Raw genomic sequence first — 16178 nt, 5'->3', positions numbered from 1 at the left:
TCTTAAAAATATTTCATTGAACACATGTTTAAATACGCATGCGAAGCTGCGCGCGTCCGCTAGTATAATATAAGTATATATTGGGGATAAATATGTTTATTTGATTTCTTCGCTCTGGTAGACAAAGTTGCGCCACTGAACTTGCAATATCTCGAATATGGGACAGGACGAGGAGGCACGGAGTGTCTTTTCACTAGGCTCCATCTGTCTGCCCTCCTTTAGGCGGGATATAGCTTGAAGCAAAAAAGGTTGTTGTTGCAAAGAATTGTTAAATACTGTGTATGCTTTGAGCCTTCTTTAATTTTCCGAACAAAACGAAATGAAACACAATCTAATATTAAGACACTGCATCCTTCACACATCGTCCAATTTTCTGATCATTCTGTTGTGTTGAGTTTTAGAACAAGACAATTAAACCCGCGAAATTCCCCGCGAGGAAATCGAACACACAACCATCCCGTTTACAGTGAAACACTGTGCCTCGGCGGTCGCAGTAATAATAGTTTGCGCGCATTTCTTACTGGACAACAGACCGTTGCAGGCAAGTGGACGACAAAGGATAATTGACTTATGTATATTTATGTAAATTTACTCTATGAGACTATTCAAAGAGAGGTAAAAGTGCAACTTCTTATTTATGTTGCGTATATAGCATACCTTTTAATATTTAAAAAAATAGTCCGGAATATCAGGCTTCGTATATCAATTTAATTTGATTTTCATTTCGAATGTGAAGATATGTATATTTCAAAGCGCATACATTTTTATTTCGGTTATCTGGTCAAATTTAAGGAACAAATGAATATGGTTGAGGCCTTAGGGGCAAAGCGGGAGATCATCTGACGACAACATTTGGCAACGGTTGTGGGTTCGATTTTCTCTAGAAATTAATAGTTCTCATTTCCTTACTCTGGTAACAAGAAAAAGCGCAGTGTCGAGTTAGTAGAAGTGGTGGAGTAAGTAGTACGTACTGGCCTCTGTATTATTATATGTATATTTACTGGGATGATGTGATATATATTATTAATAAGAGCAAATTTAAGAGAATATCTCTTATAGTGATACAAAAAACTAGTTTAGTTTTGTAATGTTGAGATATCAAGCTGCATAAATGCTCATAATTGCGTTGAGTTAAGCTTATTTATTTTTATATGTTCCAAGGGACCGTAGTTTTGGATATTGGCTATTAATTTTAGCTTGATACCTTTACGTGATCTTAAGATAAATTGTATTGACAGACGGACAGATGAACAACGACATACTCCTACAAGAGTTTTGATTTTTTTTTCTTTTGAAATACGATGCCTAAAAACTAATATTTTATCTAGTTAAAGAGTTTTACTTGAAATAATTAAAAAAAAACATATTAATATATTTTAAATGTTTTAAATCATTTAATATCACCAACTTAATGAAATACCATGTATATATTCACAATCTAACTGGCAAATTTTTAAAATAAATTATTTGATGACAAAATGTCGAAAAATAAATTTGTACCTTGCGTTACGGGGCATGGCATGTTTTTGATACCGCCTGTTTAAATTTAATAGCAATGTATGAGTATATATTTACGATACATTGTGATAATACCAAATTGTTGTTAAGTATCTATTATGATACATTGAGGATTTGAGCAAATTGACCAACTAGATAAATATTACATTTTAAATAAAAAAATTCTAAGTGTAAATTGAAATTAACGTTTTTATAAAACAATCCCAAAAATAGTGGCACTATAACTAAACAACTTCGTCCCTCGAGAGGGACTTGATGACGATCGTGACATAAAGTAGGCTTTGTTGATAACAATTGATAAGAACTGAAACTTGAAGAGACTTAATGTTAACAAGTTGATATTCTCCTTGCTTTTTTTTTTTGCTTTATTTACTACAGAGGTTATTTAGTATACCAATCATTTACTTTCAGATCGTGCCAAATATAGGACCCTTTCAACGTCGCAGGAGCATCTAGTGCTAAATACACAACTTTAAGAGCTGCTTCATCAGGTGTAAATTCACCTTCACCTTCTGTCATATCTGTTTTAACGTGTCCAGGGTTCAAGGAATTCACACTGACGTTTTTGTGTTCAAATTTCTTTTGTTGCACTATAGTTAAAGCACTTAAGGCCACTTTAGATACTCTATACGCTGCTATTGTACCACCGTCAGCGATGTCTGTAGTAGTAAATGTGTCAAATCGAGACGATTCCAGAAACCAGTCCACAAATTCATTTATATCATTTATATTTAGGTCACTTTTAGAGAGTCTTTTGATCCAATATCGGTTGCGGATGTTGAGAAGGTGTCCACAGTCACTAGATATATTCAGCACGCGGCCGTTGTCCCGCAACAGAGGCAGGATGTAGTAGTGAATGCTGAGAGGGCCCTTGTAGTTGACGTCGATGACACCCTTGTCTTCAGTGTAACTGTGCCTTACGACGCAGCCCAGTATGGCGGCGTTGTTAATGAGAATATCGAGACCTCCGTGCTGTCCCTTGAGGTGGTCCCTGAACCTGATGATGCTTTCCCTGTCGGTTACATCAAGCTGGTGGTACTCTGGACGAAGCCCTAGCTTGTTAAGATCTTCCACAGCATTCCTCCCTCTCTTCTCATTCTGTGACGTCAAATATACTACACCTTGGTATCTCTTACACAAAGCTTTTACAATAGCAAGCCCTAGCCCTCTGTTCGCCCCAGTGACGACGGCCACATTCTGCGACATGTCCGTCTTTGTTGATGTAAGAATAGAAACTAATTAAACTTTTGTCAATAATTATTGCTCCTTGGTCGTTATCAGAATAATGATAAAATAAATATAGAATATGGAAAACGTGTAGCTGACTTATAATGTTATGAGTCAATTATATCAGATACGTCAATTATATACGTAATAAAATGTAATCTTTCTTAATTTATAAATTATATAATGATATATCTGTTGTTAGTAATATATCTAGCAGATATGTGAAAAAAGAAAATTTAAATAAATATTTCCTTTCCTCGAGTGAGAGTTACCCTCTACGCACACCCATCACAGTCTAATTTGATTATATAATTCGTTATAGCTCTTAACGTTTAATCATAATACTCACACAATGCTCACTATGTATTGGAAAAATAATCTAAAAATAATTATTAGGTGGCGAAATTGTGTCTCTATTATGTAAGTAGTTGCATAATCGTTATGCTTGTATGTATGCGTTATCTGTGAGCTCATTAACATACATTCATGTACTATAATACATAATTATATTATTTGACTTCGCGTAGACGCTCTCCTCTGGGGAGCATTCTGGAGAACTGTTTGACCTGTTACCTGCCGCCGTATTTTGTAACCGCACAGTACGTCACAGTCTGAAGTACCATCCACACCATCTGGATACGTGGCACTCCACTACTGAGCGGTTTCGTAGAAACTTCCTTCTACGCGGAACTGTGGAATACCTGCAGAAGTGTTTCCAGGTCGATATGACATGGATACCTACCAAAAGCGCAGTCTATCTCGTCAGCTTAAAGGCCGGCCGGCACCTGTAGCTCCTCCGGTGTTGCACGGGGTAGTGGGCGGCGGTGATCACTACCATCACCGCACGTTTGTCTTGTATTTTTCCATAAAATAATTATTGAGTCTCTCTTAGTGCTGTACCATTTTCTATAACGTGAGAATTGTTCCGTTATAGATACTGTCAGACAATATGTAGACGAATCTACTGGAATTATAAAATTAAAATTTTCTATGTATGGGAATACCAACTAATTCAATATAGCAGCGTGTCGGATGACGAAACTTAATACCGTTTGTATTAGTTTGTTTTTTCGAAATATATTTATCCTGAGGAATAGAAAGCTAGAATTAGAAAGCTGTTTATGGAAATTAGAAACTTCTATTTTTATACATTACACTGCGGCGTGACGACCCCAATATATTTCGTAATCATCATTAACATCTCGATTCATTGGGAGGTGTCATTGAATACGTGCTAGTTCTAAGTTCTATGTTCCATCAGGTATTGTATACATAATACAAAGTGCGACGTTGGGTTCCGTCATCCAACATTTTATGTCTTGTGATGTTTAGAGACGTAACAAACCAAATTCTAGTCTGAACACTAGATTCTCTTTTGTTACAACTGTCCCTCGTAAAAATAACATTTTCTTCAAATAGGTATCTACTACAAACGCAAAAATACAACCTGTCTCGTTTACAGTCACGCGTTTGTGCCCCTGCGCCACCACTGATGTAAGTTCTTGATAAAAGCAACATATTATCTTATCTTAGTGTAAAGAAATGTCATTAAAATCTATTGAGTATTATGCAGTGTCCCAAATACTATTTATCAGTAGAGCAAAATATATATAATACAATATGTTGATACCCGCCTTGTTAGACCAAGGCCGCTGAGATTCGGTATTTAACTGATTAACTTATATATTTGGCAATACGTTATTATTGCGTAACCTGCTAAAACTAAATTCATATAAACTGTCACTATTTCTTATCTCTACATGTTTGTCTCGCCGTACTTGATATGAATTTACCGTAGTCCGTCTAACGGGAAATATAGCTACTTATGTAGCTATTTTTGTACACCGCGTGTACTTAAGCCCGCAATTATCACGTGCATAGTTAATTAGATTTATTTTGCTTAGAATTCTAGGGTTAGTTGGTACTATATACAAGCTTAAAATTATAATGATGATTACAATATAATATAAATTACTTATTATATATATATTTACGTTTATACGAATATTTGGTTCTTACTTACTTACTCTCTTTATTGCACTTTTTAATTACTTGATATATTCGTATGTCTGTCAAAAATGGACCCCTTACCTTTATTAAGCAAACTATATTTTTTTACTTATAGAATGAAATCTAACAATATAACTTACTATTATGTTTACAATATTTACAATATTTTATGTTTATTTTATCACCACTTCTGATAAAAACCGAACATCAATAATTGACAGAAGTTAATTCAGTTTATATTATTACGTTAAGGAAGGCGGACATGTCGCAGAATGTGGCCGTCGTTACTGGTGCGAATAGAGGGTTAGGTTTGGCCATCGTGAAAGCTTTGTGTAAGAGATACCACGGTGTTGTTTATTTGACATCTCGAAATCAAAAGAGAGGGAAAGATGCTGTAGAACATCTAAAGAAGCTAGGATTGCATCCGAAGTACCATCAGCTTGACGTGACCGATAGGGAAAGCATTATCAGGTTCAGGGACCACCTCAAGAGACAGCACGGAGGTCTCGATATTCTCATTAACAACGCCGCCATACTGGGCTGCGTCGTAAGGCACAGTTACACTGAAGACAAGGGTGTCATCGACGTCAACTACAAGGGCCCTCTCAGCATTCACTACTACATCCTGCCTCTGTTGCGGGACAACGGCCGCGTCCTGAACATATCTAGTGATTGTGGACACCTTCTCAACATCCGCAACCGATATTGGATCAAAAGACTCTCTAAAAGTGACTTAAATATAAATGATATAAATGAATTCGTGGATTGGTTTTTAGAATCGTCTCGATTTGAGACATTTGCTACTACAGACATCGCTGATGGCGGTACTCTCGCAGCGTACAGAGTATCCAAAGTGGCCTTAAGTGCTTTATCTTTAGTGCAACAGAAAAAGTTTTATAATAAAAATATTTCTGTGAATTTTATACATCCAGGGTACGTAAAGACAGATATGACTGAAGGTGATGGAGATTTTACTCCAGATGAAGCAGCTCTTAAAGTGGCATATTTAGTACTAGACGTCCCGCAGACATTGAAAGGAGCATACGTTTGGCACGACCTTACAGTTCACGATTGGTATACTAAATAGACTAATAGTAAAAGGTAATGTTTCTCAAAATATTTTAAGTTATAATTAGAATATCATAGTTGTGTATGATTATTTAATAAATGTAAATTATATATTATTAAAAATTAATATGCCGAAGTTGAAAAGTATTTATTATTGATCAGCTAAACTTTTTTGTAGAAGTTTTTCAGATTTTTTCGATTCAGATTCGATTTTAATATAATATTTAAAAACACAAGAAATATCGTCACGTAACGAAAAAAAAAACAAAATTAACATCGTTACATTACTTATCGGTAAAAAAAATAATCTATTTGTTTGGATTAACTAGTGCTTAATTTTATAATCGTATGTGGTTAGGTATTTCTCAATATTTGTTTGATTGTCAATTATAAAATATATATATATGTAATTTAGTAACTTAAACAATTTGGATAAAATTTTATATTATTTTCATACATCATTATTAAGAGCTCAACCGATTCCGTTCACATTTACATTATTTGTTCATACTGGTATTTGTTCTTAGCTAGCTAGTAGGTATTTGTTCATACCAGTATGAACAAATAATGTAAAGGTAAAAAAAATCGTCTTTATTTATTCTTAATGTTTATGTAGTTCTGTTCTAAAACAGCCTCAACCCTGAGACATCTGACGAAACTTACGTAACCTTCAATTTACGAATACAAACACTGACATGATCGGACTAATTTAAAACTAATGTTATAGATAGAACTAAAATGTTTGTTTAGTTTAACGTGATAATCTCAGGAACCACTGATTCCTGCTAGCGGCTATAGCCGGTAAAATATTTTTTCAATTTGAATCAATATATTGAGATTCGTTTTTGTAGTGATCAAAGTGGGCATTTTGAATATGAATGTGTCATGTGTCATACGTAATTCCATTTGTCCACGCGAGCAAAACCGCACGCAAAAGATAGTAATTCATACTTGAACAGTGAGTACTGAACTGATTGAAGAATTTATCGTGATCCATAAAGTAACGTATAGTTTACGAGCACAGAGCACTCGCACTCGCGGTGCACTTTTGCACCAAAATGTTTATTAAAAGCCGCGCATGTCCATACCATGTCAATATTGTTTTAGAACAGAAGTGGATTTATTCTAGTTGTATGAATATTAACCATTTTAGTATTTTGCTGTATTAAATGTTTTATGTGTTCACAGTTTATGATTACTGTTAAATTGTTGTTTGTTTTATATTTTTTGTAATCGTAGGTTCTTTTCGTAAATATATATTAAAGTGTATAACTTGCAGATATTGCTAAATTAACAGCGAAGATTAGAAGTAGTAAGTAGGCAGCGGGAACAAGGGGAGTGTCAAGACACTCCGATCTCCACCTTCCGCTTACTGTGCGTGTGGAGTAGCAGAAATGAACGCTACGCTTTGTCCTTTTAACTCTAGCAAATTTTTAATTTACAATAAACGTTACTTATGAATTTCAAATCAAAATCTTTTAGATAAATTGCTACAAAAGCCATATCCATTTAAAGGTTATCTTTTTGACACTGTAGGTCATATTTAAATAAAAAGTATATAATTATATAAAATTTATAAAGTGACATGTTGCTATGTAGATTAAACTTTGATCTTCGCCGTAGTGAACCGCCGCCTGGGGTATGCTAAACTTATTAGAGATTTGTTTTAAATAAAAATATTTAACAATATTCGCTTATATTTATTGGCCCGGATTATCCCGTGGTCTCCTGTAGCTACAGTCTGTGATCACGGAACCCATGATAGTGTTCGAAACGTCGTGTTTCCAACAATGTGTTATATTCTACATTTTTATTAAAAATGACTATATTATGATCTTTAGTTTTTAAAAATTAAATGCTTAAAAAAACAGCTTATGAAAACTCCAAAATGTCAAGATGTAATTTAAAATAACACAAACAAGTTAAAGGAAAATAAAAGCTTTTAAAAAAGTCCGTTGCTTATAATATACTCAAAAGAACATATGGTATAATAACAATATGTACTCGTACTCGACGAGTACATGTTTTAATTTTAATTTTTGTTATTGTCACTATATTGGTAATTGTCATAAATATCATATTTACCCTTACATTATTAAAACGGCTTGTGTTAGAACTAATAAACGATGCCAGGCATATACTTATGCATGTTTCGAATTACCTATTTATAAAATGTAGGTACGTAAATACGTGTATTATAGTGTATGTACGTCTGTCACTAGCAAACGTTGAATATTTCATATGTTAAGTGGTCGAGATATCAGGTTGACGCCCTTCAACAAATATTACCCCGATCGATCCCTTTCATATAAACCCTATAACATTATGGCGTAGGTTGTAATTTGTGTAAACTGCTTTCAATGTTTTGGTAAATTTCAACTGAAAAGCTATATTATTAATTTTATCCTTGTTTCTATATAAATATGAACATGTGGGTTTTAAGCTTGTTTGAAATATTATAATAAATATAGTCACCGCCCGCAGCTTGGCCTGCATGGACTTTAAGATGTAAAATAGAATACCGCACATTTTCTCTTTTCTGTAGGATTTTCAGGAAATCCTCTTTCAGTGATTCCCTACACTCCCCAGACCGACGTTGCTGCACTGCGCCAGTGCGCCATGATAGCGTCATTTAAAATTAATCAATTCGAAATTATCTATTTAAAAATGGACTTTAAACCTACGACTACCAATCTGACCCATTAGTAACAAAATATGAATCTAAACATTAATACGTGAAATAAAAACTTTATCTCTACTTACAAAAATTGTGTGGACAGAGGAACTGTACCAAACTCCATACTCCCAAAGTGTTCCTCCCTCCCTCTCTTGTATTATAGAGACTGGGATTGCAGAGTGCAATATTTTTTAAAACAATGTACAAAAAATACATTAAATTAATAAAATATGCAATGCACACATTGGCACCTGTTTTGCGTTGCTATGGCGACGCATATTGTACGCATCAGTTCATTATCTAATAAAAATGCTCTTTGCTCAAAAACGTACAGCGCTGCATATCATTTGTTTCTATAATGAATGCTTACTTACGTCACAGTTGCAGTTGCTTTACAAAAATATTATCGTCTGTAAATAAAATCAAAGCTACAAGTAGCACAACTTTAACGATATCAATAATTCAATATAACCAAACTATCGTTTAAAATTTGGACGCGGTGAAGGAACGATAACAGGTAGCTGGTAGGTACGAGCACATTGCTTGATGTCATATTTTTTACCCGATTATGTCAGAAAGAGAGTAATGTTTTTCGATTGTATTGTATGTGTATTGACTTTGATTGGTTTTGACATACTGTATTATTGGGAACGGAGTGTCTTAACTCACGCTGTATCCTGCACACAGCAAGGTTGGCACAGGGAACCTAGTGTTAAGACACCTCGTCCCCTACTTTCGCCGAATTCTGATGGCATTGAGTGGCGGAACTCAACCTCGATATCAGAGCGAAGAAATGGAACCTACAACCAGTCGCGTTTACATTCACCTGCGCCACGACTGGCCTCAATAATAATATAAAATGTGTAACTCAACTACAAAATCAACGATACTAAGATACGGAAGTAGATTAAAAGCCGCTATCATATTTAATCAATATTTTTGATTACTCAAATATAAACTCGTCTGTGTTTGTATTACACCATATGGTACGACTTGTTAGGTTAAGTGGTTCAAGGCAAAGTATACGTCGACGGAACTAATCGTATGCCAACTTGGAGCTAAGTACTCGTGGTTAAATTTATGTTAAATTATTATTTTTTCTTAATAAGTCCAAGTATATACGTATTAAAGTATATATATATATACGTAGTAAAGTGTATACGTCTTTTAATTGTGTGCAATATTAGGAATAATACACCAGCACTAACTAACTAAGCAGCCAAAAAATAGTAATTGTTAATACGAACAATTTTTCTAAAAAAAATTGTTTATTGGTTCCTTGAATATATTTCTGAAACAGATTACGTTACCGCTTATAAAGTTTCCAAAGAGACTTTAAGTGCTTCGACAATAGTTCACAGAAAGAGAACTTGAATCAAGGAATATTGTATTGAATTGTTCAAATCCAGGATTTGTACGAACTGACTTTATGCTGGTTTCTGGGGCACTTGCGCCAGGTGAAGCTACTCATATCCTCTTCTATTTATTGTAAGGTATCCCTTAGACTGCCTACTAGTAAACATAGAGACGTTGTGGTCATTACATTCGACTTATTAATGTGTTTTGTTGAAAAAAGTTTATTTTTAGTTTTTTAACTATTCATTTATATTATAAGCTTCACACTGCACCTATCGAAACAATGGCGGAGCTCACGGTGTGTCGCGATTACAGTCTTACGCTACGACGACCAATTATTTAACAATTAAATAATTCATTAAGTTATTTAAAAGGAATGTTACGATTTAACGCTTTAATAAAATCAACACAAAAAAATTTATCACCTATTTCATTAGTAAAGACAGTTTCTATAAAATCTTCTTTAAAATATTTTTTCTAGAAAGAATAAAAGAACTACTGGAAGAAATTCAACATGAAATACTAATATTAGTTCACCTGGGCGAGGTTATTACTCGTAACACTATTCAATTTCTATCCTTTCAATATTATGAATCTAGTTGTTAAACTATCTTTTTTATTTGGACTGATGGAATGAATTAGATTCATTTAATAATTGTATCAATTGTGGGTGGGCCTTATAAATAAATAAATATTTAAATTCGATGGTACACATATTTAATTTGACAAAACCTACAACTGCCATTAAATACGCAGTGTACCGGAAAATGGGGAACGGAGTGTCTTAGCTTAGATATCGTGTTAAAAATTCCAACATAGATTTAAGTGATTCCTGTTTCTAGAATACAAAATTCCTAACCTGATATTGGTGTTTTAGTAAAAAAACCAAGATAAATGAGATGAAATGAACAAAATACAATCTGCTGCGGGCGGACTGGCCTACAAAGGTTTCGTACAACGCGTGCGCTTTCATTAATAAAATAGCTTTGTGAGTGGCGGTAAATTTCATACATATGAGAACTTTGTATTTTTATATCTTAAATATTCATTAGGTGTATGTAATATAGCTACAGTCTTCGACAATCCAACACAATGGACGACTCGACACGACACTTCAACCCTATAACATCAGTATATACTAAAAAAAAACAAACAACATACAAAAATCCATACACGATACGAAAACTGAATCCACATATTCAATACAACGAATAAAAGAGCCGCTATCACCTACGTTATACGTACAATTCTTATCACATTGCTTTAAAAGGCGAGTCGGTGCAAGACGCTGAAATCCAAAATAGATTTTTCAATGCTGAATATATTTCCACGCGTTATACAGTCCCAGGTCCCGGCTAGGTAACCGCGATAGGAATGTCTGCCACATTTCGATGTTTCTCCAATGTTTTACATTTAATACGCGGCATGTCGGATGGAAAAGATTGGAAAAGGGCAAACAATTCTTGTTTTAGTTAATATTTTCATATTGTTCTATGTTTTTGTTTGTTTCAACTAATTTTATGCTAAATGTTTAATATATTAAGTTAACGAGGCATAGGAGTACAAGCGATCGACTGTCACGAGATAGGTTGTGGGTTCGATTCCCACTCGGCGAATTAAATATTTAATATTATCATTTCCTGGCTGTGGTAACGAGACAAAGCATGGCGTTGATATCCGCCAATCAACATTTTTTATTTAATATTTAAGCACAACCTTTTGTATTTATATATTTTTTTCATTGAAAGAAATTATAATTAACAAGTTAATAATTATCTTGTTCTTTAATTTATGAACACTTTAATGCCCCATCCAGTTCAACATTCTGCAACTGCAGTCGTAGAAGCCAAAGTAATTTTATTTCGTCTTCAATTTCTATTACAGTGTTTCTTATTGCACGAGCTTGTGAGAGTTGCATTGCAGTCCTTTCCACAGTTAATCCTTTGAAGTTGTACTTTGTCAATCTTTTCAGCGGAACTATAAAATTCTAAGACATACAAAAGAACATTTTAATGCAACGTAAAGTTAAAAATTATATAATTTTTAAAAAGCAGAGGAAAAGACAGAACCCTTATAGGTATGATTACTTTATGGTCAGTCGAGATCATTTATCTTAAGATAGCGTGTGGAACTATCCAGCTGAAATTGATACCAAGTATTCGTACGGTCCTACGGTCTACGGTTACTAGAACCATAGAAAAAGTCAAGCTTTTAAGTCAACGCAAGCAAAAGAAACGAGCATCATTATCAATTTTGGCGCGAAGAGAGAACTATCAATATAAACAAAGGTAAAAATCCAAAAGTGAAAATTTATAAGTATTTCATAGAAAAAATTGGTGGGCAACCACCGCTATATAGTAATACGTTTGCAATACTATAAATAACACCTGTAGTTGTTCTTCTAAAACATGTAACACTCAGAATAGATACACAATAAGCAGAACTTTGCAAGAACAGTGTTTTCTTCAAGAGCTTAATTTCGACGTCTCGCAGCAGTTGGATTTGGACTTAATGTCTTGAATGCTATAGACGCGAGCGAAATCATTTGAGAAGTTGCACTTAAGCTTCTATCCTTGGAATAATGTCGCTGCTCTCGAAATGTAATAGTTAGATTAAAGTACTTTTGACCACGAAGGCCCTGGTGTAGGTGAATAGCGTTGAATTTTTCAGGGAAAAGTTATGGAACAAGAAACCTCCACAAGAAAAATATATTGAAATATTTTAATTTCTATGATTTTTTATCCCTCGTCGGTTACAATGTCTACAGAAATAGATGGAGAGCGGAGATTGCGGCAACTAAACACACAAGTATTACGTGGTCCGTGTCGAAACTCAACGCCACGCTGTGCCTCGTTGCCAGAGCGTAGAAATGAAACTAATAAATATTTCATTTCCTCGAGTTGGAATTCAACTCGTAACTTGTCAATACGTACAATAAATAAAACTAACTACAATATTATAACAAATTGTTATTTTTGTCATAGAAACAGGATTTTTCAAAGCTTACAGTAGCTTTTCAGCTTCTAAAAATGTCTTAATACGTACGAGGTTACCGGAGCCTGGCTGCGTGCCAACCAAACTCAATAGACAGTTTAAGCTCGCAGCGGAGCTTTATGCCATTACAATTGGCATAATTATCGTTAAAAAGAAAATGCACTGCAACGATGGATTGTAGTATTGTCCTTTTGTTTTTTTTGCAATTTTGCGCTGTGTTTGTAGAGAGAGAGTGCCACAAATAAGGCGACAGGTTGTAAGTTTGTTTCTCACTCGAGGAAATAAAATTATTTTATTTCCTCTGGTAACGAAGTAAAGCGCGGCGTTAAGTTCCGCTACTCAACAATCTATGTTGTTTTTCTGAACAAATACCTAAAATTACAAGTGACGATTATCCGCAGACGCCGACAGTAACCACTGCAACTGTGTAGATAAAATTTTGCATTGTAAAGTTAAGATAAATTTGCATTTTCTGTAGCAAATGTTGTTTATTCTCGCAACTTTAAAAATAATAAAATTAAAATTAGGCGGTAAGTGGTGAACGGAGTGTTTTTTTGTGTTCTCTCTGCTAATATATAAAATAAAAATGTCTTCACGTATAATATTCTTTTTCTCCTTAATAATAAAATACATATAGTGAAACTATATTTTTTTATCTTATGACATTCCATACCCTATTTTTCGCCTAATTTTCGAGATGTTTAGTATTAAGTGGCCTAACTCAACACTGTGCGTTGTCTTATTTCCAAAGCGAGGACCACAAAAATAATTAATTCCACCATGTTGGAACCCACATCCCCGCTCACGGCTAAATTAGTATTACAACAAAAATGTAATCCAATCACTTTCTGCCATTCCAGCCGCGGGTCAGCTCCATCGTTAACTAAGAAAACTGAATTGTTCGCACCTTCAGAGCTATTTTAACATCTTTCTTCTCTAATTGACGATAAACGCTTTAAATTTCTAGCGCAATGAACGACGGCCGTGACCTGGAACTTGGAACAATCACATTCTTTGCGGGCAATATTGAGATCACTTAAATAAAACATATTTTTTCAAAATATTCTTTTGTTTTTATTTTAGTAAGGTCTAAGATTTGTTTTCTGTAAAGCGTGGTAGGCGGAGGGGATCTAGTATTGAGCCACTCAATATCCCGTTTTTCGCTCACACTACCCCACAAATAGCTTGGTAGGCAGAAGGGACATGGGAACCTGGTGTTATGACACTCTGTTTTCATTAAAACACTTCCGTTCCCCACTACCCGCTGGATCCTAAAAGCATTGCAGGTTGAGTGGCGGAACTCAACGTCGCATTTTGTCTTGCTACCAGAACTAAGAAAAGAAAATATTAAATATTTTATTGCCTCGAGTTGGAATTGAACCCGCAACCCGTCTCTGTCTATCAATGTAAGAAAATTTAAATAATACTCGTCTAAAAACTCTATACAGACTAAGACCTTAAAACTTATAATTTGTAACTTTAATCGTGAAGGTGGGTATTAAGTTCATACAGCCATGAAGCTTTATAAACAATGGGGGCGCTTACTTAATAAATACATAATGTGAAAGTTTACAAAGGTAACTAACTACGAAAGTTTATGTAGCTTAACTTAGTTTAATTGATTTCTAAAAATCATTGTCAAGCCACAAAATAATAAAAAAAAATTTTTTACTATTTTAATCTCATGTCGGGAGATACAGCACTAGCTACCATTACAACACTCCACCCCTCATTAAGACACTTCCGTTCCACACATTCCTCCAAATCCTTCAGGTATTGCGTGTTGAGTGAAGTTCAGTTCCACGTTTTGACTAATCACCTAAGCAAGTAAAAAAAAAATATTTAAATCTTAATAAAATGTAAAAAAAAGGTAGCAAATAAAATTAAAATCAACATTTAAAGTTAGTATTTGTTACTTTGAAATTTACAAAGTCTTTCTGTACACAAAGTATTAAAACGATCTCGAGACGGCAGTTATATTTTTTTAGAGTTTTTATATTAATATTTTTCATACTTTTAATTAATACGTTACAAATTCGGTAGAGTTCCTCATTAATGGGCATTTCTTTTTGAACGTCTCAGTCGTTTTCAAAGAAATAATTGTGTCACTTCTAATTAGACAAGTTTTAATTAAATCAATAGTACTTAAATATTCTTAGTCACTGAGGTACAGTGATGATAAAGACTCTGTTATTTAATATATAGGGGATATTAACTTATTTTTTCCTTTTGTTTTTTTAGCTTCATGCTGTATCCCGCATGGAGCAGGGTAGGCAGAGGGAACCCGGGAACCTAGTATTAAGACACACCGTTCCCATTAAGACACTTGTGTTCCCAACTTTCTAGCGAATTATAGAGGCATTGCGGACACGTAAAACCTCCATAATTCATCGATTAATCAACAGATTGACGGAATCAACATTCGAAGGTATTCGAATCCACAACGCGTTTACAGTCCTTGTGCCCTGCGCCACGATCCTCAATCTAAAGTTGGTTTTAAGAAATAAACTAGGGGGAATACGTTATTTGCATTTAAATAACAGTTGCAGAGCGTGAAGGAAACGGTTTTGAATGTGACGACGAGTGAACAAGATCTAGTCACAAATCATATTGTTTTCTTTTTCGTCCTCATTATATACAAAACTGTTGATTGACGCTATATCCAGATTGACGTTACTATCGCAGTTTCTACCAGGAAAGATAAATGAGCGGGTAATGCTTAGGTGAAACGGATTCCATTTAAATAAAATAGGTTTACATTTCCACAAACAAAGAATTTTGTATTTTGTAATTATTTCGCTCGGCTCCCTAGAACTGGCTGCGTTAATTTCAACTCTTTCTGCATCCCTAACCCCTAATAAGTTACAAGCGCCTACGAACATATTAGCAGCAAATACCGGGTTTCTTTACATTATTTAATTAAAACGAATAATAAATTATTCTTATTGTAACTTTGTTATAATATATTTGCAGGCGCCTGGCATTGGATAACGTAACCGGCAAATAAGGTGCATATAATAGCACCAAGGGCTATTTCAGATAAAAATATTTTTATATTTGAATCACTACACAAAGGTATATTATAATATAATAGATCTCTTACTGAATGGCCATTGTTCTACAAATGAAGAATGGCACAAAGGCCTGTCACGGCCACGTAATACGATCGACGTTATTGAATTTATATAATAATTGAATTTATGTAACATCGAGGCACAGTGGAAAAGTATCTGACTGAACGATTCCTACTCTAGACAATTCATAATTTTCACTTCCCTATTTTATTAAAAAGGCCACTTTCGATACTCGCAATCCTTCGATACACGCA

At 34.3% G+C, this 16178-nt stretch overlaps 2 protein-coding genes across 2 annotated transcripts; one reads left to right on the top strand and one right to left on the bottom strand.

Moving 5' to 3' along the window:
* Positions 1-1631: 1631 nt before the first annotated feature.
* On the bottom strand, positions 1632-2769 carry LOC146541821 (carbonyl reductase [NADPH] 3-like). Its single transcript, XM_085188933.1, has one exon. The coding sequence runs from the start codon at positions 2722-2724 to the stop codon at positions 1900-1902; it is 825 nt and encodes a 274-aa protein (XP_085045059.1). The 5' UTR covers positions 2725-2769; the 3' UTR covers positions 1632-1899.
* A 2238-nt stretch (positions 2770-5007) lies between these two features.
* On the top strand, positions 5008-13916 carry LOC146541820 (carbonyl reductase [NADPH] 3-like). Its single transcript, XM_085190145.1, has 2 exons — positions 5008-5856; positions 13711-13916. The coding sequence occupies exon 1, from the start codon at positions 5018-5020 to the stop codon at positions 5840-5842; it is 825 nt and encodes a 274-aa protein (XP_085046271.1). The 5' UTR covers positions 5008-5017; the 3' UTR covers positions 5843-5856; positions 13711-13916.
* The last annotated feature ends 2262 nt before the right edge of the window (positions 13917-16178 follow it).

The sequence above is a fragment of the Heliconius melpomene genome, chromosome 1, assembly GCF_056956725.1.
Source record: "Heliconius melpomene rosina isolate 202511_hmr_F chromosome 1, ASM5695672v1, whole genome shotgun sequence".
Classification (NCBI taxonomy): Eukaryota; Metazoa; Arthropoda; class Insecta; order Lepidoptera; family Nymphalidae; genus Heliconius; species Heliconius melpomene.
Note: the sequence above shows the minus strand (reverse complement) of the source record. Positions and strands in the feature narration are given on the sequence as shown.